The sequence below is a fragment of the Lupinus angustifolius genome, chromosome LG04 (assembly GCF_001865875.1).
Source record: "Lupinus angustifolius cultivar Tanjil chromosome LG04, LupAngTanjil_v1.0, whole genome shotgun sequence".
Classification (NCBI taxonomy): Eukaryota; Viridiplantae; Streptophyta; class Magnoliopsida; order Fabales; family Fabaceae; genus Lupinus; species Lupinus angustifolius.
In genome coordinates, this window is record NC_032012.1 from 7,624,917 (window position 1) to 7,652,786 (window position 27,870).

At 36.7% G+C, this 27,870-nt stretch overlaps 1 protein-coding gene across 1 annotated transcript in view; it reads left to right on the forward strand.

Annotated features, from left to right (window-relative positions):
- The window catches only part of LOC109345435 (protein MON2 homolog), a 42,121-nt gene that overhangs the window by 525 nt on the left and 13,726 nt on the right, over positions 1-27,870 (forward strand). The window contains exons 2-33 of the mRNA XM_019584430.1: positions 1,843-2,028; positions 2,273-2,362; positions 3,471-3,544; positions 3,697-3,852; positions 4,013-4,133; positions 4,316-4,371; positions 10,406-10,460; positions 10,567-10,623; positions 10,741-10,842; positions 11,853-11,933; positions 12,031-12,083; positions 13,932-14,001; positions 14,334-14,397; positions 16,401-16,549; positions 16,644-16,771; positions 17,348-17,405; positions 18,284-18,381; positions 18,494-18,578; positions 18,724-18,789; positions 18,868-18,927; positions 20,432-20,518; positions 22,066-22,252; positions 22,472-22,515; positions 22,591-22,722; positions 22,805-22,936; positions 23,026-23,078; positions 23,161-23,209; positions 24,644-24,702; positions 24,888-25,027; positions 25,109-25,281; positions 27,158-27,286; positions 27,376-27,461. Coding sequence (XP_019439975.1) covers positions 1,843-2,028; positions 2,273-2,362; positions 3,471-3,544; positions 3,697-3,852; positions 4,013-4,133; positions 4,316-4,371; positions 10,406-10,460; positions 10,567-10,623; positions 10,741-10,842; positions 11,853-11,933; positions 12,031-12,083; positions 13,932-14,001; positions 14,334-14,397; positions 16,401-16,549; positions 16,644-16,771; positions 17,348-17,405; positions 18,284-18,381; positions 18,494-18,578; positions 18,724-18,789; positions 18,868-18,927; positions 20,432-20,518; positions 22,066-22,252; positions 22,472-22,515; positions 22,591-22,722; positions 22,805-22,936; positions 23,026-23,078; positions 23,161-23,209; positions 24,644-24,702; positions 24,888-25,027; positions 25,109-25,281; positions 27,158-27,286; positions 27,376-27,461 — 3,080 coding nt within the window. The remainder of the gene's footprint in view (positions 1-1,842; positions 2,029-2,272; positions 2,363-3,470; positions 3,545-3,696; positions 3,853-4,012; positions 4,134-4,315; positions 4,372-10,405; positions 10,461-10,566; positions 10,624-10,740; positions 10,843-11,852; positions 11,934-12,030; positions 12,084-13,931; positions 14,002-14,333; positions 14,398-16,400; positions 16,550-16,643; positions 16,772-17,347; positions 17,406-18,283; positions 18,382-18,493; positions 18,579-18,723; positions 18,790-18,867; positions 18,928-20,431; positions 20,519-22,065; positions 22,253-22,471; positions 22,516-22,590; positions 22,723-22,804; positions 22,937-23,025; positions 23,079-23,160; positions 23,210-24,643; positions 24,703-24,887; positions 25,028-25,108; positions 25,282-27,157; positions 27,287-27,375; positions 27,462-27,870) is intronic.

Sequence of the window (27,870 nt, forward strand, 5' to 3'; positions counted from 1 at the left end):
AGCTTCAACTATTTATAGTATGAGGTGCAGTAATCTTAACTCCGAAGGGAGGTCTGTCATCATTATGGATGATGTGGTTCATCCTTTTCAGCCGCCTATCAGTACAATGCTGTGGAGCTAGATTACCTATGCTCTTTGGGCAACATGAACATGTCTTCTGCTCAGGTGGCGTGGCCTTGCCTTTGGCGTGAAGGAAGGTTTTCCAGCGTAGTAGGTGTTGACTTGGCCGTATCCTGTTGTCTTTTCCCTTGGCTGGGCACCTAGGCTGACCTTTCGAGTGATCGGCAGTCGTGTAAGACAAGATCTTGTTCAGCTTGTTATTAGCCCCGTTCCTAGTGGCCGACCGGTGTTGATCGATCCTGACACTGGGATGGAACAATAAGTATAACATTTGAGATCATGGTGCATTTCCAAGTTGGAGGATTGTGCTGCAGTGTTTGGTTAATTTAGAAACTGATTTTAGACAAGGATAATGTGATTGTGTGGACTTCGATTTCCATTTCTTGTTGCCAGATCATCACAATTACTCAAATAGTGCTTGGTTGAGTTGAATTGTAGGTTTCAATTTGAATTGACTTCAGTTCTTGATGTTCGTTGCTCAGGAAATGAGGAACATGTGATTTTCGTTTATGAATTTTGAATGATGCCCAATTCCAATGCTATATCTGTAACTCACTTCACATGTTTGGTAAAGACCTATATTATGCTGCACTTTTATCTGAGTTCTCAAATTGGATCTTGTACTGCCGTGTTTGCTTATTCTAGGAGCTGATTTTAAGTACAGATAATGTGACTGTGTGGAATTCGATTTTCAGTTCTTGGTTGCTAGATCATCACAATTATTCAAATGGAGTTTGATTACTGACTAGTAGGCTTTAATTTGAATTATACTCAATGCTTGATGCGAGTTGCTGAGAAGTTGAGGAATATGTGATTTGATTTGTCTTGAAATTTTGAATGATGCTTGAATTCAATGTTGTGTCTGTGACCCACTTCACAAGTCTTGCACCTCCGAGATTATGCTGCATTTGATTTGATTTTTCAAATTAGAACATTGCATTGCAGTGGTCGGTCATTGTTAAGGTTCCATCACAAAACCAATTGGCAACGAAAGGAGTAGCCCAACATGTATTTAAATTTTAAACCATTGTCGAGACAAGGAGGTAGACGATATGAGATTTACTTCCCAACATGACCCCTCCATAGAAGCCCGCTGGACCAGGTGATGAGTTACCTTTGACCCAATACGAAAGGGCATCTCTTGGCCATCACAACCAAAGAGAAGTTGGACTTTAACTCTGATGTCAAGTTAAGGTTTCATCTCAAAACCAATTGTCATTTAGATGAGTAGCCCAACATATATTTAAATATGACCAAGAGAATGATGCGAGAATGTGAGACTTCCCAACAAATGTTATTACAATTTAAATATTTTCATATCTAAGTTCGGTGCTTAGTGACCAAGAGGTTATGGGTTCAAATTATGGAAACAACCTCTCCGCTTGCGAGGTAATGTAATGTGACTGTGTGGACTTTGATTTCCACTTCCTGGTTGCTATTGCATGTGATTTTTGAGTTAAATTGTAGGTTGCTTGATGCTGGTTCTCAAAAAATGAGTAATATGTCATTTGAATTTTTGAATGATGCTAAAGTAAGTGTCTAGGGAGGCATGAGGGACAGAGAATTCTATGGCAGCGTTCTCTATTTATTCTGCTAGATGCAGAGGTGTAGTAAGCAGTTTTCATTTCATAGTGACACTCGTGTGCACTTCTTTACCCATTTTTCTTCTAGATGAAAGATGTTAATTATGAAATCTTCACATTTCTTATTTTGAACTTGCAGCTTCGTACATTGTCTAGTCCTAGTGAAATTGCACACAATGAGGACATACTGCGAATCTTTTTGATGGCATGTGAGGTCCGAACAGTCAAGCTTAGCATTATTGGACTTTCATGTTTGCAAAAATTAATATCTCATGATGCTGTTTCTCCATCTGCTCTGAGAGAGATTCTAATGACACTGAAAGACGTAAGTTTCGATAACTAGTTAGTTCATATGATGGTTTCGATACTTCCAATCTCGTGTTGTAGTGTTCATTTTACGGCCTAGCTGTTTTTAATTATACAAATCTTGTCAGTACTTTGATGATTTAGTTATTGTGGATTTATGCAAGAGCTGAAACATGATGTTTAAGTTTCATTTTAGCTAGAAACCCAACTCATGCATTGATAACCTGCCAATCTATCCTTTTCTTATCACCTGCCCCCTGTAGCATGCAGAAATGGTGGATGAGGGTGTTCAGCTCAAGACCCTTCAAACAATATCAATAATATTTCAGTCGCGTTTACACCCTGAAAGCGAGGTAAGGTTCTACTACATGACCTATATATGTTCACCACAAATATAAATTATATGTAGTTGGAGGTTGGTTGGTAAATTGATTGTACTCTGTTAAATGTAATAGAGTTCTAATTCGATAGAAAGTTTAGTAGATCTAAATAAAGATAATGTTGTGACATTCATTGTGTGATACAGTTAATACATTCCAATGAAGGAATTCCATGTTGGAGAGATTGAACCTTATCCTATGAGTAAAACGTCATTTGGCTCTTTGAAAGGTTCACGACCTACCAACTTAGTCTCTCAAAGTTTAGGTCCACCAACCAAGTCCCCGAATGATCAAAATGGGCACCAAGTTCGTCCTTGAGTCTAACGTGGCATTCCAGATGCATGTCACTTTTGTCTCAGGAACGAATTTGGTCCCATTTTGATCTTTCAGGGACTGATTTGGTAGACCTAATCTTTAAGGTACTAACTTGATTGACCACAAGTCTTTCAAGGACCTAAATAACGTTTTACCCCTTTTCTATTTTTAACTTTATTAAGAACATTTGGGACGAATGAGTTAAATCTGTTTAGTTATGAGTCTGAGTGCATGTTTGCGTAATATAGATTAGCTCATCAACAACCACCATTTTTCATACTTCTAAAAGCGATTTTTTATGCGATCCAAGCAGAAGAGATTATTTTAAAATTGTTGTTTAACGAACAGACCCAAAAAAAGTAGATTATACTAAGTAGAATTTAACAATGGTCAATTATACATATAATTGATTATTGAAATAATCTATTTCGTAGTTATCCAAGCACACTCTTCTTAGAACTGTTGAATGAGTCAATACACTGTCACCATCATCTATAATTTGAAAATAATATGTGATACATATAAATTTGAGCTACTGCTATAATCATGTTAGCATAAAGTTTTACACACTATCAACGAGCAAACAGTTGGCATATCACTTAAGGCAACTCACTTGCAGTTTGAGAAGTCAGTGTTTTTTATCTGAGAAATAAACAGTCTGGAATTACCTTTGGAGTTTGAATATGTGACTGGTTCTTTTATCACCGAAAGCAAGTTAATAAACTTTGCAATTAAATATTTTATTTTGGCATTTTATGAGTTTCAGGATACCATGTCTCAAGCTCTTGGCATCTGTCTCAGGCTTCTTGAAAACACCCGATCTTATGATAGTGTGCGGAAGTAAGCAGATTTTTTAAAATCATGTTGAGATTCAACTAGATTTTCTCCATGAAGACCTTTTGTCCATATTCATATCATATCTGCCAGTTGCTTTATGTTTCTAGAGATGTGATTTTTTTTGTCTGTATATGTTCTATGCAATTGTTTTGCAGTACTGCTGGAGCTACCTTCAGGCAAGCAGTGGCCTTGATTTTTGACCGTGTAGTTTTGGCTGAGTCTCTTCCTTCCGGAAAATATTGTTTTGGAGGTCAGCTCTCCCGGACAAGTACAGTTACTGGTGATGTTAACTGTAGCATCAATTTGTCTGAGTATGTTTTCTCCCATGAATACAATTCCTATATTGAAGTGAATTTTTACCTTTTAGTATAGTATTTTTAATAGATACAGTACTTGTTTAATGATGTTGTCTCAAGTTGATTACTTGATTCTCAAGATTTGTACTTATACAATGTTCATAATCTTGGACAGCTCATTAGATAATGAATCTGTTTCTGGAGGGTCTTCATTGATGAGGGAGACCTTAACTGAAACTGGAAAACTTGGGTTGCGCTTGCTTGAAGACCTGACATCTCTTGCCGCAGGTGGATCTGTATGTGCTTATTTGGAACTATTTTTTTCTCCTACATTATTAGATACATGTTTTGGGATTTATTTTATGTATCTAGAAACCATTTAGATGCTCATTTTTATTTATTTATGCTATTAGTGATGGCATTGATATTTATTAAATACATTTTTCATGATGTTATTAACTTCCCATCTATTCTCCAGGCGACTTGGTTACAAGCTAATATTAATCAGAGGGCATTTGCACTTGATATTCTTGAGTAAGGACTTTTTTGTAACATATTTTATGTCATTTTCAGTTTCTTCGCATCCATATTTGATAGTGTAAAGATATCAAAAGAAGAAGAAGACTAGGCAGTTACAAAAGCTAGAGAGAAAAGAATAACTAACTTTTATTCAGTTAGTTTCTAATTTGTTAAACTGTTTTTCTTACACAATAAGAGCTCCTCATTTCTATTTATAGAAACTGAGGACTCAGAGAATACAGGCCACATCATCAAGGCTTAACAACTTTGATTGATTAAAGGCAAGGCTAACAAAACCTATATTCTAATATACCCCCCCTGAAACCATGTATCTCTTTTTGCAAAAGAAAAGAATACATTGGTTTACTAGTTATTTTAGGGATAAACCATCAATGACTCTGAGACACTTCCTCATGGCAGTGAACTTTGTTGTTGATAGTGGTTTAGTGAGGACATCTGCAGTTTGATGTTCAGAAGGAATGTGCTTCACTTGAAGAGCCTTGGACTGGATTCTGTCTCTGACAAAGAACAAATCCAGTTCTATGTGTTTTGTTCTATTGTGAAGCACAGGGTTATGTGCCATGGCCACAGTGCTTAAATTGTCACACAAAATCAGGGGAGTCTGATGTTTGAACTGAAGTTCTGAAAATAGGGACTCAATCCAGATAACTTCTTGAGTGGCAAGGGCTAGGCTCCTATACTCTGCTTCTGTGCTAGACCTAGAGACAGTTTGTTGTTTCTTAGACCACCAAGTGACAATATTTGGTCCAATGAATACACATGCTCCAGATATGGACTTTCTATCATCAGGATCTGCAGCCCAGTCTGCATCACAGCATGCCATAACAGAGAGAGGCATAGAGGAAGTGGCTGACCTGATATGTAGGCCAAAGGAAGTAGAGCCTTGTAGATACCTTAGAATTCTTTTAACTGAAATCCAGTGTTGAACAAGAGGTTGGCTCATGAATTGACAAACTTTGTTGACACTGAAAGTAAGATCTGGCCTAGTAACTGTGGCATACTGTAGAGCACCAACAATGGATCTGTATAAGCTAGGATGTTCAAAAGAATTTGAACCAGACTTGGTTAGTTTACACGAAGTCCCCATAGGTGTTGTACTTGGTTTAGCAGATAGCATGTTTGCCCTTTGTAGAAGATCCTTGGCATACTTGGTTTGAGAGAGAAATAAAGAACCATCAGGAAGATGAGTAACTTCTATGCCAAGGAAATAGTCCAGAGGGCCTAATCTTTTTAGAGCAAAATTGTGACTTAGCTTGTCAATGATATTAATAACTTGAGGTTTAGATGAACCAGTGACAATAATGTCATCAACATACACAAGAACAAACAATTTATATGTTGATTTGATGAGAATAAAGAGAGAATTGTCACACCTACTGATATGAAACCCAAGTTGAATTAGAGTACCTTTAAGCTTTTCAAACCATTGCCTTGGTGCCTGTTTTAGGCCATACAAAGCTTTATGAAGTTTACAAACTACACCTTTGTCACCATTCTGAAAACCAGCAGGTTGCACCATGTAAACATCCTCATTCAGTAACCCATTAAGAAACGCATTGTTGACATCCAATTGTTCTAAAGGCCACTGATAAGTAACAACAAGAGTAAGAAGAATTCTGATTGTAATAGGCTTGACCACAGGAGATAAAGTTTCAGTATAGTCTACACCAGGTTGTTGATGAAACCCTTTAGCTACAAGCCTAGCTTTATACCTATTTAGAGACCCATCAGCATTCTCTTTTACTCTGAACACCCATTTGCAACCAATAGCACGTTTATTAGGAGGAAGAGAGACCAAAGACCATGTTCCTAGCTTGATTAGAGCATCATATTCTTCCTGCATTGCCTTTTTCCAAACAGGATCATTAAGAGCTTCTTTTACAGTTGTAGGTTCAGTTTGAACCAAGAGAGCTCTGAGAAATTCTCTAGGAACTATGGATTTATCAATTCCTGACTTGGACCTTGTGACCATAGGGTGAGTTGGTACTAAAGCAGAGTTGTTATGTGTGTTGGTATGGTTAGTAGACTCTGGACTAGATGACTCAAGGAGACTTTGAGATGTGAGGGATAATTGACTGAAAGGAGACATTATTTGTGTGTTTGTAGAGTAAGTGGGGACATGAGTATGTAAAGAGTTTGAGAAAACAGGGGATGGTGACACATCTTGAGCAGAGGATAAAGGAGACATATGAGGAGAGGTGACTCTAGGGATAAACTCATGAGTAATAGATGTGGTTGATTCAGGAAACTCCTTTTTGGAACTGTTTGGTATGACTGAGACAGAGGCATAGGGAAAAATATTTTCATTGAAGACAACATCCTTTGAAATATAAAGTCTACCCTCTTTTGACAAACACTTGTAACCCTTGTGCATAGAGGAATATCCCAGGAATGTGCATTGAGATGACCTTAACTGTAATTTGTGGTTGTTGTAGGGTCTTAACAAGGGAAAACATGCACAACCAAAAACCTTTAGAAATGTGTAATCAGGTTTTGTATTGTACAGAAGAAAATAGGGGGATGTATTTTTGAGAGAAGGAGTGGGTAACAGATTACAACTGGTCAATACATTTTTGACAATAGCTTTGTGAGCATGACCTAGTCTATAATGCCATAAAAGAAAAGGACTAGACTTAGTGTTGACAGTAGTTGAAGTTAATGCTGAAGCATTATGAGAGGTAGGACCAGCAGAGAACTTTGTTTGGGCTGACTTAGGAATAAGACTTGGAAATGCATAGAGACCCTCTGAAGTGAGAGACCCTTGGAGCAAAACCTCATCAGTATCCTGTGATTTAACAAGACAATAGTTAGGATGAAATTCGAAATAACAACAATTATCTTTGGCAAACTGAGAGACACTCATTAAGTTCTTTGTGATAGTAGGAACAAGAAGAAGATTTTGTAATGAGAGACAAACCAGAGGATTTGAAGACTTAAAGTAGGTATTACCACAGGAAGAAATAGAGGCTTTAGTACCATTACCCATATAGATTTGATCTGGTCCAAAGTTTTCAGTAGGTTCATGAAGCATGGTTGGATCTGCTGTAAGATGATTAGTAGCCCCTGAGTCTGGATACCACATAGAGGCTTTAGAATTGTCATGACCAGTGTGAGCATTCATTGCATACCCTTGATACTGAGCAGGAAAAGCAGAGCCCTCATGATGCATATGAGAAGCATTTCTGTGATAAGTAGATGAGGAATTTCCAGGTACAGAAGAATGAGGAGCATAGTTATGAGGATGATATTGGTGAGGAGTAGTGTATTGTTTAGAAGGATGAGAATGAGATGTAGGCATGTTAGGAAAACCATAAGTTGGTCCTGATGGAGAGCCATAGAAATGAGCAGGGTTCAGAGTGCCCTGGTGACTGTCATAAGGAGCATAGTAACACCAGGACACATCATGTCCTGGTCTTCTGCAATAGTCACAAAAGTAACTGCCAGAGCGTGGTGAAATCCTTCCAAACTTAGAGTTACGTCCACCACGTCTTCCTCCTCTTCCACCACGAGAAGGAGGATAGAAACCAGTATGAGGATTAGGAAAGAAGCCTCCATAAGCAGTCTGAAATGAACGTGAAGAAGACTTGTAAGGTGTAGAGTAACCACCTGATTGCATGTTAGGCATAGGAAGAGGCATAGTAACAGAATTTGGTGATTGAGAAGGAGGAGAATGAGCAGCAACATTAGCTGACGGAGCATCTGAAACAGACTTATTCTTATTCTTGAGCATCCTTGATTCAAAGGTGAGAAGAAACTGCTCCAAGTCATGAATTGAAGGAGGATGAACTTGACTCTCAATTGAGGTGATAACATGATGGAAATCTTCATTCAAACCATCGAGTATACAATCAACATGCTCTTCTAACGAAATTGGAGTACCAATTGAGATTAACGAATCAGTTAGGGTTTTTACTTTGGAGAAAAATTCAGAAATATTCGATGAACCTTGAGTAAGGGATCTGAGTTGAGACCTCAATTGACGACTCCTAGCCTTAGTGTGAGAGTTACAGAACGCAAGTAACTCATTCCATAACTGCCAAGAATAAACACAACCTACAACCCTAGGGTGTAGAGTTTCAGAAATTGAATTAAGGATCCACGAGAATACAGCTTGATCTTGTTCTTCCCAAGCTGTGAATGAAGGATTCACATGACCTAATTCCCGTTCCAAATTCCACCACGAGAAGGAGGATAGAAACCAGTATGAGGATTAGGAAAGAAGCCTCCATAAGCAGTCTGAAATGAACGTGAAGAAGACTTGTAAGGTGTAGAGTAACCACCTGATTGCATGTTAGGCATAGGAAGAGGCATAGTAACAGAATTTGGTGATTGAGGAGGAGGAGAATGAGCAGCAACATTAGCTGACAGAGCATCTGAAACAGACTTATTTTTATTCTTGAGCATCCTTGATTCAAAGGTGAGAAGAAACTGCTCCAAGTCGTGAATTGAAGGAGGATGAACTTGACTCTCAATTGAGGTGATAACATGATGGAAATCTTCATTCAAACCATCGAGTATACAATCAACATGCTCTTCTAACGAAATTGGAGTACCAATTGAGATTAACGAATCAGTTAGGGTTTTTACTTTGGAGAAAAATTCAGAAATATTCGATGAACCTTGAGTAAGGGATCTGAGTTGAGACCTCAATTGACGACTCCTAGCCTTAGTGTGAGAGTTACAGAACGCAAGTAACTCATTCCATAACTGCCAAGAATAAACACAACCTACAACCCTAGGGTGTAGAGTTTCAGAAATTGAATTAAGGATCCACGAGAATACAGCTTGATCTTGTTCTTCCCAAGCTGTGAATGAAGGATTCACATGACCTAATTCCCGTTCCAAATTAGTAACAAAACGCGGGGGAATCTCAGTAGATTGAACAAACCTTAAAGCATGGTTTGATTTGAGCATTGCGAGCATGAACTGACTCCACGTGAGGTAGTTCTGTTCAGTCAATTTCGCAGTTGGAACTTGCAGAGAGAAGAATGACGAATGAACACGTATTGGCGCAGCAGAATCTGAAGGAGGAGGTGGAGAAGAAGCTTCCACAGGAGGATCATTCATGGCGTTGGCCATTGGAGATGATACCATGTAAAGATATCAAAAGAAGAAGAAGACTAGGCAGTTACAAAAGCTAGAGAGAAAAGAATAACTAACTTTTATTCAGTTAGTTTGTAATTTGTTAAACTGTTTTTCTTACACAATAAGAGCTCCTCATTTCTATTTATAGAAACTGAGGACTCAGAGAATACAGGCCACGTCATCAAGGCTTAACAGCTTTGATTGATTAAAGGCAAGGCTAACAAACCTTACGACGTGTACAGTCAGTGTACAAACTGTGCATAAATCCCAATATTCTTACATCATTTGTTATGTAGTCAGCTCCAACTAGTGGACAAAGGCTTGGTTGTTGTTGTGCAAGTTAAATTATTGGTTCATCTGTTAATTTTGATTGTTCAGTTTTGAGATTTTGCATCATGATTGCTTCCCGAATTTTTTGCTTCAAAATGGTTTGTCACATGCCTCATGCAGTCCTCTAATGAAAATTTCCTCTTGTACATTCTTTTATTATTATGTCAGTCATAGTCTATTATGGAACTAGGCTGCTTGAATTTATTAGCCTTAACTTTTTAAAACTCTGATAACTCTTTTAATGAATTTTATTTTGATGCATTGTCTGGGTATTGTTTTGGCACTGCCAATCATATCACCCTATGTATGTCTTCACATGTAGTTATTTGAACGTTAAATATTTTTAGTGATTTGATAATTCATGATTGGTTGACAAGCGACAATGTAAAAAAACCTTTACACTATCAACATTAAGTTATATATTCACCTGTTTCCGCTTACATCACGTATCAAGCCATCGACACATATATTCCACAAACTAGGTCATACCGTTGCTTTTGAATTGTCATCATGATGATGAAATCATTTTAATTTTTCCACTGGAATAATATACGAATGTGCATTGATCTTCATTCATCGATCTTCATTTTAATTCTCTTGTCATGCTTTACAGGTTCATCTTGTCCAATTATGTGGGTGTTTTCCGAACCTTGTTACCGTATGAACAGGTGAATATGTTCAATGGAAATCAGAATATTCTTGCTGGCCTTTACTTTAATCATATGAACAAATCTTTTGGTCTTGTGTTAATATATTTGTTCAAAAACTTGTCAGGCCTTACGACGGCAGATATGTTCACTTCTGATGACTTCACTTCGCACCAATGCTGAGGTAATTAGTGCCCTAACACATGTCATATGATTATCCTGTTTCGCCATTGAGATTCTTCATTCCTGACTATTGAGTGTAAAAAGGTTAACTGCCATAATTCTTTAATATATTAATCAGCTTGAAGGAGAAGCTGGTGAGCCTAGCTTTCGCCGTTTGGTCTTGCGCTCAGTTGCTCATATTATAAGGCTTTACAGTTCATCCCTTGTCACTGAATGTGAGGCAAGTTTTCAATTTCCTTTTCCGTCTAGCCACTTCTCTCATGCTAATTAAGTTATTGAAATAGTCACTGCAGGTTTCTGTTTTTTTTTTGTTTTCTGATGGCCGGGATATATTTGGTAACTGTATGTTCCGAGGCTGTACCCCAGGAGTGCAAAGAGTTGTTTTCAACTGGATCTATCTTTTTGTTGATAATAAAGATACAAATGCTTTTATTATATCTGGTTTAGACTGAATAGAAAAATTCAATCTAATTTTTAAGTGGCAACCAAAATTTAGGATCACAATGAATTTAATAAATTAGAGAAAGGAAGTAAGGAGGAGTTCTCCTCCTCCTAATCCCATCAGAGAGAAAAGGAAAGAAAAAGAAAGAGCCAGAAAAGGCAAACTAGAAAAGATGTTAGCTCAAGAGACTTTTGCAGTCTACTCCATTTCTCTCTCTGAAACTCCATTAAATACCCCTCCTTATAGACATTATTGATTGAAATCCACGAAGGCCATGAAAGCAATCCTATTAAAGAAAATATTTGTCGAGATCTCTGGTCGAGATTTTTCTTTCTTTCTCATGCTTAATACTCACACAACGGCCCTGCAAATATAACACACTTCCACTAGGCCTTTCGTTCTATCTTGCTTATTAATTTTTGAAGATAGTGTATTGCACGTAATCTACCAAAGTTCTTATCTGCATTTTTCTATGTTTCCACAATGGAACAGGAGACCTCCAAGCCAGTGCATTCTAATATCATACTTATGTGCCATGAGTTTTCATTTCATTTCTGTAAGACCCTGGGAGTAATCAAGCAATTAAGAATATTGTTTGTAGTCTTCCATATTGCACTCTATCTTGTGGCTCTTGTCTATAGGCTAAAATTACATTTTCACTCGAGTTTAATGCTTCAAAGTTCAAAACAAGTAATTTATGATGACCTTTCTTGTCAATCCCAGTTAATATATTGTATATAGCTTCTCAACAATATTTGCAGTTGCTAAACTTTTCTTTTAATGCACAGGTTTTTCTCAGTATGTTATTGAAGGTTACCTTTCTTGACTTGCCATTATGGCATCGCATTCTTGTTCTTGAGATTTTGAGGGTAATGTTGATTTGCAGTATCATTCTTTTAATTTTCTTTCATGAGTCATTGATTTACTGTGATCCTTAACCTAACATCTAGAACTGGTGGTGTTTAGGGATTTTGCATTGAGGCACGCACATTGCGTATACTTTTTCAAAATTTTGATATGTAAGTTCTTTTTCTTTCGTTTAATGGTTTTGTGAATAATGCTAGGGGGCAATGGTTTATCAGTATGCCTTGTATTATTCGAATGTTGTGTCTCACTTGTATGTATGTATCCGAAACAAGACAGTTTATTGCTTATTGGGCCCATTGAAAAATTTAAAGAATTTGGTGATTCTAGCCACAAAATTGTTTCTATGAATCAAATTTGCACAAACCTATTGCCAATTTATAAATCGGTAATTGAGAACTAGACTTTTTGTCAAAATTCAACCTACACCAAGGTCTACATTTATTCCCAATCCTTCTTCAAAATGGAGTTAAAAAAAATTTTACTTCATCGACTAAGCAAAGGGAATCGATGTCTATTACATGTACCTTTTCCCTTTGCTGTATCAACCAATACAACGCCAACCTGTACCTCCCTCAATCAGTGTCTAATTTGAAAACAAAGGGAGAATAAATTAAAAGCCTTGCAAGAACGTGAATCACAAAACAAAAGAAAAGACGAGTCCCACTATAAAGGCTCGAGTAGTAAGGATGTGAATCACAAACCAAGAAAATGCGAGTGTGCTAGGGTTGTGATTGTGAATGACCTATGGGCTGTGGAGTTCCATTTTCTTTTCTAAATGTCGGCTTTTGAATCTGACAGTGGGATGACTTGAAAGCCTTATAGTTGGTTGCAAAAAGACCCAAATATCCTTCACTTATAATTTTTTTCTTTTTAAATTTTTTGATCGGTGGTTTAAAATTACTGTTATTCTATAAAAAAATAAAATAATATGATATTAGTGTCTCTTTGCTCCTATACTTGTTAGGAGATGGTGTAATATTTTTGGCTTCTCTTTTTTGTTCCGCCCATGGATTTTTTACTGGAGATGCCATTTCTGCTAAGAGAGTTGAACATGCTTTGTTGCATAGCTCTGTCACTAGTTTTTAGTTGTTTTTTTTGTTTTTTTAGGAGGATGTCTTACCCTCTTCTTTTGTACTTTTCGCTTCTCATCTAGTAATTTGTTGGTAGTCTCACATCACATGCCTCAAATTCCTGATGCTGTTAATATGCTTGTTGGGAAGCTCCACTTAATGCCAATTGGTTTTAGGATGGAATATACCATGATATCGGAGCTAGAGGCCAACTTTGACATACTGTCATTTGTCCGTCTATTTTGGAGGACATACGTGGAGAGGATGTTAGAAGTCCTACATCACCAAATTTTGTGGGGTGCATTTTATCTATCCGTCAGAAAGAGTCCAATCCCATAGTTTCATTGTTTATTGCCTGTTTTGGTAGGCGTCTGTGAAGGGGGTATTGGAAGTCCCATATAGCCTGTTTCAATTCCTGGGTGCAGTTTATATACCCATTGGGAAACTCCACTTAATACCATTTGGTTTTAAGATGGAATCTAACATGTTTCTTTTATGGTTTTTCTAATGTGTGCCCCTTTTAAGTACCCTTTTGGGTAAGATTGCACTGGAAATTCTTACATGTAGTCATATAAAATTCCACATGTGCAAAGGTGGTATAAGAATCAGTAGTCATATAAAATTCCACATAGAATTATAGCTTGTCCAGTATTATGGGCATAAGAATTTTTTTATATTGTGCTTTGTTACATGAGATTGTCCTTCTCTAGTTAGTTAGTGGTAGCCACATGATGCAGTGCAAACATTTTGGAGTTTAGTACCATATCCAAACATTTTGTGTTCTTTTCTCATCAGTTAAATATTGGGCATTGGCAAAAGCCATTATCATATTTATAGGATTTGACATTTCTGGCGTAAAGATTTGGGTTAAAAGAGTGTGGTATAAGTTCATTATTATGCATTCATTGCTGCTATCCATTGGCGTTGTAGGCACCCTAAGAATACAAATGTTGTGGAGGGAATGGTCAAAGCTCTGGCAAGAGTTGTTTCAAATGTACAGGTATGATTTTGGCAGCACAGGCTTCAATCCATTTTTTACAGTCATGTTTCTGTAGTCAAGCTACCAAGAAAAATTTAATGGTATAGCTCTGGTTGTTTTACTTGAAGTACCTGACTTTAATTGGATCTCATTTCCAATTTTTCTGATACATGTATTGGTACTTAAAGTCTGCTGGTAAAATGAAATTTACTTTCATTATTGCTAATACAGTTTTTCACCAATCTCCTAATTGACATGCATGTACTATTTGAAGACTGGGGGGTGTCTCTGTTCTTTGTCTAGATTTCAATATAAATTTTTTGTTTAGAAGAAACTTTAAATGCATTCTGTAGGTTCAAGAATCAAGTGAGGAGAGCCTGGTTGCTGTTGCAGGGATGTTTAGTAGCAAAGCCAAAGGTATTGATTTTCATATTCACGCTGAAAAGTTCTATTAATACATATATCTCCTTTTTACCAAGTCAAGTAGTTGTTTTGACTCCCTTTGTTTGCCCACAACTGTGTTTATTTTGCATGGTACTTTGTTAACATCTTTCCTTTCAGAAGTTGTTCATTAAATATTATGCTGATTCTTCTTGGACTTTTTCTTAGGTTTTATTTTGGAAAAGTAGTTTTTCGTATCTTTAAGGCATCCCTCCATGTTATCACTGGGCTTGGTATATGGGCTTGTTGTATTTTACTTTGACTTGTACATAGAACTATCACAGCTGATTGCCTTATGAGCTGTCGTTTTATGTTTTCTGCCCTTCGTTGCTTGGCTTCTTCCAAGAAGATGGCTTTTCTTATATTTTTGTGTTCTCTTTCCATTCTCATGAACTCTTGTTTTTGTTTTTGAAAAGTTAATTAAACTATCAATATATAAAAGGGCGGCCCAATGCATGAGGCTTACACTTGGCGGGGTCTAGGGACAGTAAATGTATGCAGCCTTATCCTTGCAAGCGGAAATGTTGTTTCCAAGATTTGGCTCCTTGTCGTCCACATCACAAGACAACATCTTCACCGCTCCACCAAGTTGTTCACAGTTCATTTCTGGCCACCTTTATGTTAATTTGGCTTACTGACCATGTCAATCATAATTGGGTAGAGTGGAAAAATTATTCCCTTGAGCATGTTTGGTATTGTCAAGGGTGGGAATGACTATTCTATTCTGTCTATATTTAATACACCTAACCTAGTTACCTTGGAATAGAACTAGAACAATTTGCTCATGACATTATCGGCTTGAAGTAAGGAGTAAGCTGTGGGTGGCAATGGTGGTGGAGAATGTAACACTTTGGTGGCTGTGGTAGCAGTGGCACCAGCAGAGGTAATGTTGCTGAAGGGATGGTGGTTGAAGATGGTGGTGATGCGTGATTGGGTGGGGATATCATCATTTCAAAAGGAAATCTTCGGGGTATAATGGTAATGAATTAATCCATGATGGAATGTAGCAGGTTTCCTTCCAATTTGGAGGGATGGATTGTTAACGGGCTGCGCTTGTACCACACTTGTACTGTTGGCCTATATTATTCGCATGGAAAGGAGAGTGATGTTATTTTATCAAGACAAAGAGAAGAATAATTTTTGTTTTGTATCACAAGATCACAATTATTTAGAGTTACATCATTGAAATATATTATTTCTTTTCACTTTTTCATCTTATCCCACCAATTTCAACATCTTTAGATGAAGTAATGCTCATTCCCTTTTCATGGTGGAAAGGTTGTTACCAAACACAGTTTTGGCCCTTCTCTATCTCTCCACCCCATTTTAGCAAACCAAATGTAACTTTAACCTACTTAAATTTCAGAACAAGGTAATGTTGACCTTATACTTCCTTTATGTTTCAATTCCATTTTAGCTTCAAAGTGAAGATGTGGTGGAAATACAAGAATCGCTCTATTGCTCTTACTGAACAGATTAAGCTATGTTACATGGTTCTTTGTCGTTAATAAGTTTCTGAGCTCCTTGGCTATCTATTTCTGTGATCTATCTCCATTCTCCACAGTGTAAATGTGTTTTTTTGTATTTCTATCTTAATAATTATATTGGTTTTCATGTGTCAAATATAGCATAAATTTATATTCACGTTTATAAGTAGACACTAGGAGAGAAATGGGTATTTGTTATATTTTACCAACTGGCATATGTTCTGGAATGTAAATTAGAGGTGGTCTTGGAGGTCACTGTAAAAGAAATATTTGATATGTGGCATGGTATATTTGCTGAAATTGATTGTTTTTAATATTATACTATTCTGTGTTCTTACTAAACCCACTTAAAACTTACCAATCCTGTTCAAGTCTTAAGTGTATCAATTACTTAGCCCTGGTAGTTATATAAGTCTAATAATGGTACGGGACATCATGGCATCTGAATGATCCTTGATGTGTGTAACAGATGAGATGTTGTTCCTTCTGTAGGCATTGAATGGAGTCTAGACAATGATGCATCAAATGCTGCAGTTTTAGTTGCCAGTGAAGCACATGCCATAACTTTGGCAGTTGAAGGTCTGTTAGGGGCTGTCTTTACTGTTGCAACTTTAACAGATGAAGCCATAGATGTTGGAGAGGTAATTTTTAACATTTTTTCTGTTTTTCATTTCCGTTTTCTACTTTCTTTTGGTTATGTTTCTTTATTGGTCTGCTTTCTCTATGTCCAAGCAGCTTGAGTCTCCTAGAGGTGATAACGATCCACCATTAAAATGGACTGGTAAAACTGCAGTTCTCTGCATTTCAATGGTGGATTCACTGTGGTTGACAATACTCGATGCATTATCCCTTATTCTATCGAGGTTTGTTTTTATACATGCATTTTATATTATATAGATAACAATTAACACTGGTGGAAAGCTCTATTACCTATATCATTCAGTAAGGTACTACTAAATGTGCCTTTTGATTGATAAGTAATTATGAATGCTAGGAAACCTGGGCATGCATAAATATGGTTCGCATTTTCTTATTTTTTGAAAACCATACTAAATGTTAGTATTAAGACACATAGATTGGAGTACAAACTTGTTTCAGAATCTGATTCTTATGAAATTTTGACTTTGAGCAGCATGGCAGGACTTTTAATAATCAGATGGATTTTGTGAGAAACTCATTCTGTAAAATTTTGTTCAGTAATCTAAGATTGATTTTATTGCTCTTGTAACTTAGAGGTCATGAGTTAAAATCCTGAAACCAACCTATTCGCTTGCCAGGGTAAGAGTGTAAGACTACGTACATCTATCCAGTCCAAATCCCACTAGGTGGGAGCCTCATGCATTGTGTCACCCTTTTTATAGTTTCAATTATTCCTAACTACATATTGCCTGTCATGATTTCAAGAAATTCCTTAACTTCTGAGTTTCGTTAATTTGAAGGTCACAAGGAGAGGCCATTGTATTGGAAATATTAAAGGGATATCAGGCATTCACTCAGGTAACTCAGTCCCTGCCTCTGACTCAGTTCTTGTTCTTTTTTCTTACTTGTCACATTTGAAATTGAAATAATATTTTTGTTGATGGGAAATTTAAATCAAAATCTAGAAATGTGGAGACAAACTTCAAAAGCATATGACTTTCGTATAAACTGAAATAAGACGGAATATATAGAGTGTAAGTTTGACAAGAGCGCAAACCCTATTGTAGAGGTAAAAATTGGAGATCACACCATACCAACAATCATTAGATTTAAGTATCATGTGTCAATCATACAATACGATGGGGAAATTGAGGGAGATATAAAGCACAAAATTCAAGCGGGGTAGATGAAATGATGGTGTGCTTTAGGTGTCATATGTGATGGAAAAGTGCCACTAAAGCTTAAGGGGGAAATTTTACTGCATAATTATAAGACCCGCAATGTTATATGGGATTGATGTTGGACGGTAAACGTCAATAAGAGAATAAACTCATTGTAGCAGATATAAGAATGTTATGTTAGATGAGTGGACACAATACAAAAGATATGATTAGGAATGAATAGATTTGAGAGAAAGTTGATGTAGCTCCTATCGTATACAAGATGACAAAATCACGCTTTAGATGATTTGAGTATGAGTGGTGGAAACCGTTAGAAACTCCAATAAGGAGAGTAGACCAAATGGAGGTTAGTTCAATTTCTAGAGGCAAATAATTACGAAAGATTTAGAGATCAACGTTTTGTCAATTGACATGATATATGTAGCCAACCCAACCTGGTGAAACTAATGCTTGATTGTTGTTGTTAGAAATTGAAACCAACTTGAACTTTTAAAAATCATATATACATGTATATTTAAATACAGACATGTGATGATGGATGACATGATTCTACAGGCTTGTGGGATTCTCCGAGCTGTAGAACCTTTAAACTCGTTTCTCGCATCCCTTTGCAAATTTACCATCAATTTTCCTGTTGAAACAGAAAAAAGGAGGTATGGTGTTTTAAGTGTTCAGTTGCTGCTTTCTGCTCATCATTTATTAATGTCTTTCCAGAATTCAGGCTGGCAGTATTGAGAGTTTGGCTAAAATTTGATATTTTGGCAGTGCTTTGCCATCTCCGGTATCAAAGCGGACAGAATTATCAGTTGACCAAAGGGATAGCGTTGTGCTCACTCCCAAAAATGTACAGGTGGTCATCTTTCTGGTTCTGTTTATGGCAATTTGTTACTAGACTGTATTTCTTTCGGTTTTCTACTGTTCATTTCTTCTCTGTGGATCTGTAAATTTGATTGAAATTGCTCATATATTTCACCCTGATTAATCTTGTGAACTAGGCCTTGAGAACTCTCTTCAACATTGCTCATCGATTGCATAATGTTTTGGGCCCATCCTGGGTTTTGGTGCGTTATCATACTTTTCTATTCTTATCATTAGATTGAGTTTTGTCTTAGTGAGTGGGACATGGCGAATAAATGCAGGTGTTGGAAACTCTAGCAGCTTTAGATCGAGCAATTCATTCCCCACATGCTACTACTCAGGTAATTTTATTTTGGACAGACTTAGCTGTTTGTGGTGCCATTTCTCAACAAAAATACAATGTGCAACAATTGTTATACATGTTGGATTTTCATCGGTGAGATGTCGCACATGTTACATTTCTATTGTAAAACAGCACTACAAACCTAAAATCTTTCTTTAGGTTGGCAAGAAAGATTTCAGCCTCTGGCATTATAGTAGTTTTATTGGCAACAGGTTTCAGCCTACAGCATTGACAAGAGGTTTTGTTATTGGGAAGAAAGGTTCTAGCATTGACTAGAAATATTTCAGCGTCTGGCATTTGTATGAGTTCCCCCCTTTAAGTTGATTATTCTCGAATCAGATTCCGTAAGGACTTTTTGGATAGGAATTTGCTTGATATAAAAGCTACAGGCTGAAATCTTTCTTGCCAATGTTAGAATCTTTTCATCTGTCATCTAATTCAGATGAGTATGGACTCTTTATACCTCTGGAAAATATTCGTGGAAGCTCTGCTTTCACTTTCTTTCTCAATCTTCAACTAGAGCAAACCTCTTTTTCATGTCACCCCTTCCTAGCTTAAGCCTTTCCTTTTTCCTCAATAAGATGATATACCAATGATTTGTTGAAAATTAGGCGACTATAAAACTCTCCCTTGACACGTATCATGTCAATCTAGCTATGAAATGGTTGCTTGCAATTTTCCACTGACCTATAGCTACATCAATTTCCTGGGCTCAATTTCAGGAGTTTTTGTAAAACAAATCATGGAATGACTATGGACGCGCTGTTTACTCTTCTCTTCGAAGTATATGGCAAGAAGTCTTTTCACTGAACATATCTCGTTTAGGACATGATTCTTCTTTTGGCATATCTTTAGTGATTGGTAAAAGGTCTGTTTCAGGGATTGTCCATAGCAAATGCATGAAAGGGATTGGAGAGCTTTATTGTTTTTGATTTGGATGTCTGATTTTTCTCTTTCCCTTCTCTGTCTCCACCGTCGAGGATTTCTCATCCTCTCATGTTCTATTATTTTCTTCTTATTGAGATTCCACATTGGATGGGCAATGGCCAAAGATATCATTTATAAGGTTTGGTCAACCTCCATCCACCCTTTGAGCTAGCTTTTGGAATGTGTTAGGCCCAATTACATTGATAAGATGGTATCAGAGCTAATCCAAGTACGAAAGATGGACCACTTACAAAAATAAATTATCTATACAAACTTCACGCACAAGATACAGAGCCTGGGCGTGATGGGGGTGGTCTTGAGATCCCACACCGGTCGGGCAACAACCAAAGATAACGTTTATAAAGGCTTGGGCAACCCTCACCCTTTGAGCTTGCTTTTTGGGATGAGTTTGGCCCAACCACAATTAATAAGACTTTCCAATATGACTCTGTTTCACAAAAATAAAATAAAATTTGTTTGCCATAAGTTTTATTCGCTGCGTAGGTTTGTTCGAATTTTCTTTCTCAATTAACTTCAACAGAGTCTTACAGAGTATATAACCATTAAATCTGCAGGAGGTCTCTACCCCTGTCCCAAAGTTCACAAGGGAATCATCTGCCCAATACAGTGACTTCAATATACTCTCTTCTTTAAACTCTCAGGTGAGTAAATCAACTTTGATTTTGTTTGGTTGCAGACATGGAAAATGACTTTCAGCAATTACTAAAATTTCAGAATATATAGGCTATTTGCTCTAACCCGGTATGTCTTTTTTGTTTGAAAGCTCTTTGAAAGCTCCGCTCTGATGCATATATCTGCTGTAAAATCCCTCCTCTCTGCATTATGTCAACTTTCACATCAATGCATGCTTGGTACTTCAAGCGGTTTGGGACCAACAGCTAGTCAAAAAATTGGAAGCATCAGCTTTTCAGTGGATCAGATGAGTATGGACTCTTTATACCTCTGGAAAATATTCGTGGAAGCTCTGCTTTCACTTTCTTTCTCAATCTTCAACTAGAGCAAACCTCTTTTTCATGTCACCCCTTCCTAGCTTAAGCCTTTCCTTTTTCCTCAATAAGATGATATACCAATGATTTGTTGAAAATTAGGCGACTATAAAACTCTCCCTTGACACGTATCATGTCAATCTAGCTATGAAATGGTTGCTTGCAATTTTCCACTGACCTATAGCTACATCAATTTCCTGGGCTCAATTTCAGGAGTTTTTGTAAAACAAATCATGGAATGACTATGGACGCGCTGTTTACTCTTCTCTTCGAAGTATATGGCAAGAAGTCTTTTCACTGAACATATCTCGTTTAGGACATGATTCTTCTTTTGGCATATCTTTAGTGATTGGTAAAAGGTCTGTTTCAGGGATTGTCCATAGCAAATGCATGAAAGGGATTGGAGAGCTTTATTGTTTTTGATTTGGATGTCTGATTTTTCTCTTTCCCTTCTCTGTCTCCACCGTCGAGGATTTCTCATCCTCTCATGTTCTATTATTTTCTTCTTATTGAGATTCCACATTGGATGGGCAATGGCCAAAGATATCATTTATAAGGTTTGGTCAACCTCCATCCACCCTTTGAGCTAGCTTTTGGAATGTGTTAGGCCCAATTACATTGATAAGATGGTATCAGAGCTAATCCAAGTACGAAAGATGGACCACTTACAAAAATAAATTATCTATACAAACTTCACGCACAAGATACAGAGCCTGGGCGTGATGGGGGTGGTCTTGAGATCCCACACCGGTCGGGCAACAACCAAAGATAACGTTTATAAAGGCTTGGGCAACCCTCACCCTTTGAGCTTGCTTTTTGGGATGAGTTTGGCCCAACCACAATTAATAAGACTTTCCAATATGACTCTGTTTCACAAAAATAAAATAAAATTTGTTTGCCATAAGTTTTATTCGCTGCGTAGGTTTGTTCGAATTTTCTTTCTCAATTAACTTCAACAGAGTCTTACAGAGTATATAACCATTAAATCTGCAGGAGGTCTCTACCCCTGTCCCAAAGTTCACAAGGGAATCATCTGCCCAATACAGTGACTTCAATATACTCTCTTCTTTAAACTCTCAGGTGAGTAAATCAACTTTGATTTTGTTTGGTTGCAGACATGGAAAATGACTTTCAGCAATTACTAAAATTTCAGAATATATAGGCTATTTGCTCTAACCCGGTATGTCTTTTTTGTTTGAAAGCTCTTTGAAAGCTCCGCTCTGATGCATATATCTGCTGTAAAATCCCTCCTCTCTGCATTATGTCAACTTTCACATCAATGCATGCTTGGTACTTCAAGCGGTTTGGGACCAACAGCTAGTCAAAAAATTGGAAGCATCAGCTTTTCAGTGGAAAGAATGATATCCATCCTTGTGAATAATGTTCATAGTATGTAGCTTCAATAACCTTAAACACGATAGAAAATGTACTTTTATGCTGTATGCTATTTAATTGTTCATTCTCATGTGAGTCATGTTGTCCATTCTTCAACGAGAGATTCTTGTGATATTATATTCCATTTACTTATTTGGGTTTTATGAATATTTTTGTTCTTGAATGTATTATTGAGCGAAGGTATTAAGATTTTTATATTATTATTCACTACAGGAGTGGAACCATTTTGGGATCAAGTTGTTAGTCATTTTCTTGAGGTTTCGTCTCTCTCTCTCATGTGGCAATGCTAGTTTCATTTTCACCCCTTTTGATATTTTGATTTATTTTTGCAGCTTGCTGATAATTCTAATCCACATTTGAGAAACATGGCACTTGATGCACTTGATCAATCTATATCTGCAGTCTTAGGTTCTGATCAATTCCAAGACTACAAGGAATCCAAGTATATTGAAACATCTCAGGAAGTGAGACCTTATAACATTTTTAATAGCCAGTAACCCCATATTTTATTCAATACAGGTTTTGATGTGTGTCCATGATAAGCAGGTGGAAGCCAATCTTGATAAGTTGAGGTCTCTTGAATGTTGTGTTATATCGCCACTAAAGGCTCTTTACTTTTCTACTCAAAGCATAGATGTTCGCATTGGATCTTTGAAAATTCTGTTGCATGTCCTGGAGGTATCACTTTGCTTATTGTTATGTTTTGTTGTCTTTGGTACTTTTGGATTTCCTCTCTTTATATGATTTTATTTTTACGAATTCTTCAGAGATACGGAGAAAAACTTCATTACAGCTGGCCTAACATACTCGAAATGTTGAGGTTGGCCATCTTATCATCCCCTTTATGTGCCTAGCTTTTGGTAATCCATTCATTAACCTTAGTAGTTTTGTCTTAATGTAAGGTATGTAGCAGATGCTTCAGAGAAGGATCTTGTTACTCTTGGTTTCCAGGTCAGTAAGGATGTGACTAATTTATTTGGTGGGCATTTCTGTTTGCCCCTCTTTCGAAAAAGAGGGCGAGCCTTGGCGCAACGGTAAGGTTGTTTGTCATGTGACCTAGAGGTCATGAGCTCAAATCATGGAAACAACATCTTCGCTTGAGAGGGTAAGGCTGCGTATATCTACCCTCCTCAGAACTCACTTGGTGGAAGCCTTGTGCACTAGGCTGCCCAATGCTTGCTTTGATTATAACCGTTCACAAATGCCACTTGAAAAACATGTGCGTAGATAATGATATGCTCTTCCAAGTATCTCCTCTTTATTTGTCTCTCCCCTGTGCGAAAGGGAGAACAATAAGGTAGTGGGAGGGGCTGCAGGGAGAAGATAGTTTGCAGCATTATTGCTGTGGTGTGGCTTTTGGTGTAGAGTTGTATATTCACCCTTCTCTCTAGCTACTCATGTTTCCAATTCTATAAAATAACCTTGACATAGGTTTCGAAATTAGTGGGTTGCTCTGCTTTTAATTGATTAAATCGTTAACAATACATATAAATCAGCTAAATTGAAGTCATTTATTTATTTTTACTAAAAATGAATGGATTATGAATTTTACTTCTGAAACATGGGAAAATCATCGTTGCAGTTATTTAACCTTGATTTGTGTCCTTCCATTAAGTATGTCTATTTACAAATGTTAGTAGATAAACTTGGTGTTATTATTTTCGTGAGGAATTTTCTCTTTTCTTTCTGTTTTACTATTTGTTTTTTAGTGTATTGCCATCTTACATATATTCCATTTTTAATTAAAAAATATCATAATTTTCAGAGAAAAAAACATTTCATGTTATTGGATAATAAGTACATCTTTCATTTTCTAAAAATCATCTCCGCAGTTATTTAACCTTGATTTGTGTCTGTTGGTGTTTTCCCTTTTAGACTGTTCATTTATTTAAAGATGTTGGCACTTGGCAGATAAGCAGAGTTATTTTCTGTAGGACTTCGCTTTTTCGTTTCTCTTTTGTATCAAACTTCTATGTACTTCGGCACACAGTTCTTTATCGTCATGCTTTTGATGTTAGATCAAATTTACAAGGCTTGAGTCCAATCTGTCATTTGATCAGTGCATGCTTATAAGTGTTTAACGTGTATCATTTTTCATTCTTATTACTTTAAAATGTTCTAGTTAATTTGGGGAACCTTTTTAAATTGCAACCATTTATGATTTTATTCCTCTTATCCCTTGTTGTTTTAATTTCTTTTTCATGCATCGGTTTCTTAAATCTCTTTCCATGATGTTTTTTCTGAAACCTGTTGTATGCATGACTAGTTATAGTTTCATATTCTTTTTCGTGCATCGGTTTCCCAAAAAACTAGTTTTTTTTTATATTAACCTCTTCTCTACTACATTATGACATGCAGATTTTCCGTTTTTTTAATTCTTTGTAGAACCTACGAGTGATAATGAATGATGGACTGTCTACCTTACCTACAGACTGCCTTCAAGTGTGAGATTCTAACTTTTTCCTCTGTACATGCATATAAAATTTATGTTTTCTTAGTTTATGAGTTTCTTGTTGATGTATTCATGTTAGACATGCATACTTACATGCAAGCATGTGGGTGCACATACATCAGCTACTAGATGGGTTCTCTCTGTTGTCTTATATGCATCATATTACATATAAAACAGGTGTATTGATGTGACTGGAGCATACAGTGCTCAGAAGACAGAGTTGAACATAAGCTTGACAGCAGTTGGCCTCTTGTGGACTATGACTGATTTCATTGCGAAGGGCCTTCTCAATGGACCTTCCGAAGAAAAAGAAACAGGTTTAGATTTTATTGTCAAACCATCTGTTCACAAACTGTTGTAATTTATACTAGTTCTTTTACAATGGTTCAACCTTTCAGGTGTTGGTTCCACAGTGAAGCAGATAGACAGCAGAAAGATGGAGAATCAAACTAGTAGCATTTCTAACAATGTGAGAGACCAGGGTTCTTGTATCGATGAGGTTTATTATGAGAAGCTCATGTTCTCCGTTTTCTCATTACTTCAAAACCTTGGGGCTGATGAGAGACCAGAGGTACGATGAATAAATTTACAATCTTGTTTGTACTTGTCAGTTGTCCACTTTACCTTTCCTTTTATGGTCTTCTTCCAGAAGGAGGTTCACGAAACATCCTTTATGTGATATATGGATTACCTTTTTGCCATATTGCTAATTAACAATGGTGTTTCACTGAGTGTAACCATTACATGTGCATCTGAATCTCTCTCTCTCTCTCTCTCTCTCTCTCTCTCTCTCTCTCTCTCTCTCTCTCTCTCTCTCTCTGTCTGTCTCGAATCTAATTAGATATAGCACACTTCAGTTCATGTAACACTGCTCTTGTGATTTTTGAAAGACAATGGCTTCCTTTCCTCAACTCAATATGAATATTAGCAATGAGAGAACAATAGTTGAAAGATTGGCATAAGCAATTTTCAGAGGTGAGGTCACTGATTTTTGAAGATACCGATGTAATATTTGCATGTATAATTGGTATCTCATGATCAAGGACCCTGGGTCTGGGTACTGAGGAGTGAGGACTCTTCTATTGGATTTGAACCAACGTAAGCAGAACTCATGAAGCCACATAAGCTTACGTGTTATATTTCTGTTTTGTTTTTTATGGTCTTAGAACTTGACTTCTATATTGAAACCCCTCTCATTTTATTGTTTCTTGGTACTTATCTCAACCGCTGAGAATGGAGTCACCATTAGATGGATGGTTATAAATTGTTAAGGTAGTCCACGTCAAATGAGAATATGGCCAAAATAGTGCTTATAAGGCTTGGGCGTCCATCATCATAGGTAGTGTGCACAATTCTAATATGGTATCAATTCTAATATGGAGTCACCCGCAGATATCCAGACTTGCAAACTTCACACTCCATATGTCTAGTCGTGCACGAGGGGTTGTGTTATGATGCCCAACCCTCCACAATTCTAATATGATATCAGAGTCAAATCCAATCACGATGTTGGCCACCCGCAATTTTCCTATTCTGGGTGTGAGGTGTGTTAAGATAGTCCAACATCAAATGAAAATATGGCCAAAATAGTGGTTATAAATATAGAGCATGTATTCATTGCCAAATAATAATTCAATATACAAAAACAGATTCATTCTCTTATTTCTTTCTCTCTCTATTTATCTCTTAATTCCTTCGTCTCTCTCTCTCTTTACGGTTCACTCTTCTTCTCCTCCTTCATCATCACTACTTCTTCTCCTCATCATCAAATTCTAACAGTCCCTAAGGAGAGTGCTAGACCAAAATACCACCAGTTACTATCTATAATTACTAAAGCAGTAAGGGAAATTTGGAACATAAAAAATTAACACGTAACTAACATAAACTCGACCAATCCCAGCCCAAAACAAGATTACAAAAATTACTAAACTAGCTTTAAGACCGAATAAAATTTATATAACAGCATAGTAAACAGCCCTAGATAACTATCATGTAATAAGATCTATAATCGTAAGTAAAAGGAACATTAATTTTATCTTATTCTCTCCACGATCAACTATTCTCAAGTGTATTTGTTGGAACATGAAAGGAGCATCCATATGTAGATTTTCTTTTTTCTGATTTGTTAAATAATAATTTAAGTACTTATATTCTGGCATCACTCATCTTTTCTGCTCTAGATATGCTCATCCTTTTCTTATTGAGATGTCTGTGTTCTCATTTTAGTGCTTTCTCTTGTATGAATTGCATTTGGAGTTGGTTTCATTTCATTAATTATCACATTGGAAAAAGTAGTTGTGCTTCAACATTTATAGATTACCTTTTGTAGCAATTATTAAAGTATACATACAAATTGTCTAACTGAGATGATATCATGTGAAGCTAGTTAGTTCCATTGTGTCTGCTGGATGTGAAAACTTGCTGTTAATGGAAGTTTTGTTTTGTAGGTGAGGAATTCTGCCGTCAGAACACTTTTCCAAACTTTAGGAACTCATGGGCAAAAACTTTCGAAGTGCATGTGGGAAAACTGTCTTTGGAATTATGTATTTCCTACACTAGATCGTGCTTCTCATATGGTAAGCTGAAATTCTTATTAGTCGATATTTGAGAGCTTATCTTTAGCTTAAGCTGATGTGCTTAGAAAATTTGATCATTTGACAAGTAGGCTGCTACTTCATCAAAAGATGAATGGCAAGGGAAAGAACTTGGAACTCAAGGAGGAAAAGCAGTTCACATGCTCATACATCATAGGTATTTGAAATTTAATTGAATATCTTTTCCAGATTTGTTTATTTATGGCCTCAGTGATACATTTGGTTGAAAAAAATAGGAAGAGTGGAATGTGGAGAGAAAAGTAAGGAAAAAACATTTACTGTAATGACTCTGGAACCTTGTACATGACACTGATCTTTAAACTCCCTAACTTGTATTTATACTGACATTAATAATAGACTAAGTTATGACACTTACTCCCTTTAGTTTGGGTACTCTACAACTAACTTCCTTCTTAATTACATAACGCTGCACTCTTCCTTGAGTTGAAGCTTACAAAGGCTTTCAGCTAGTTTTTATAACCAAAACTTAAGAAATTAAAAACTTAAACTGAGGCAAAAAGACTAAGATTCATAACTTGCAGCTTAGCAAGCTCAATCAACTACTT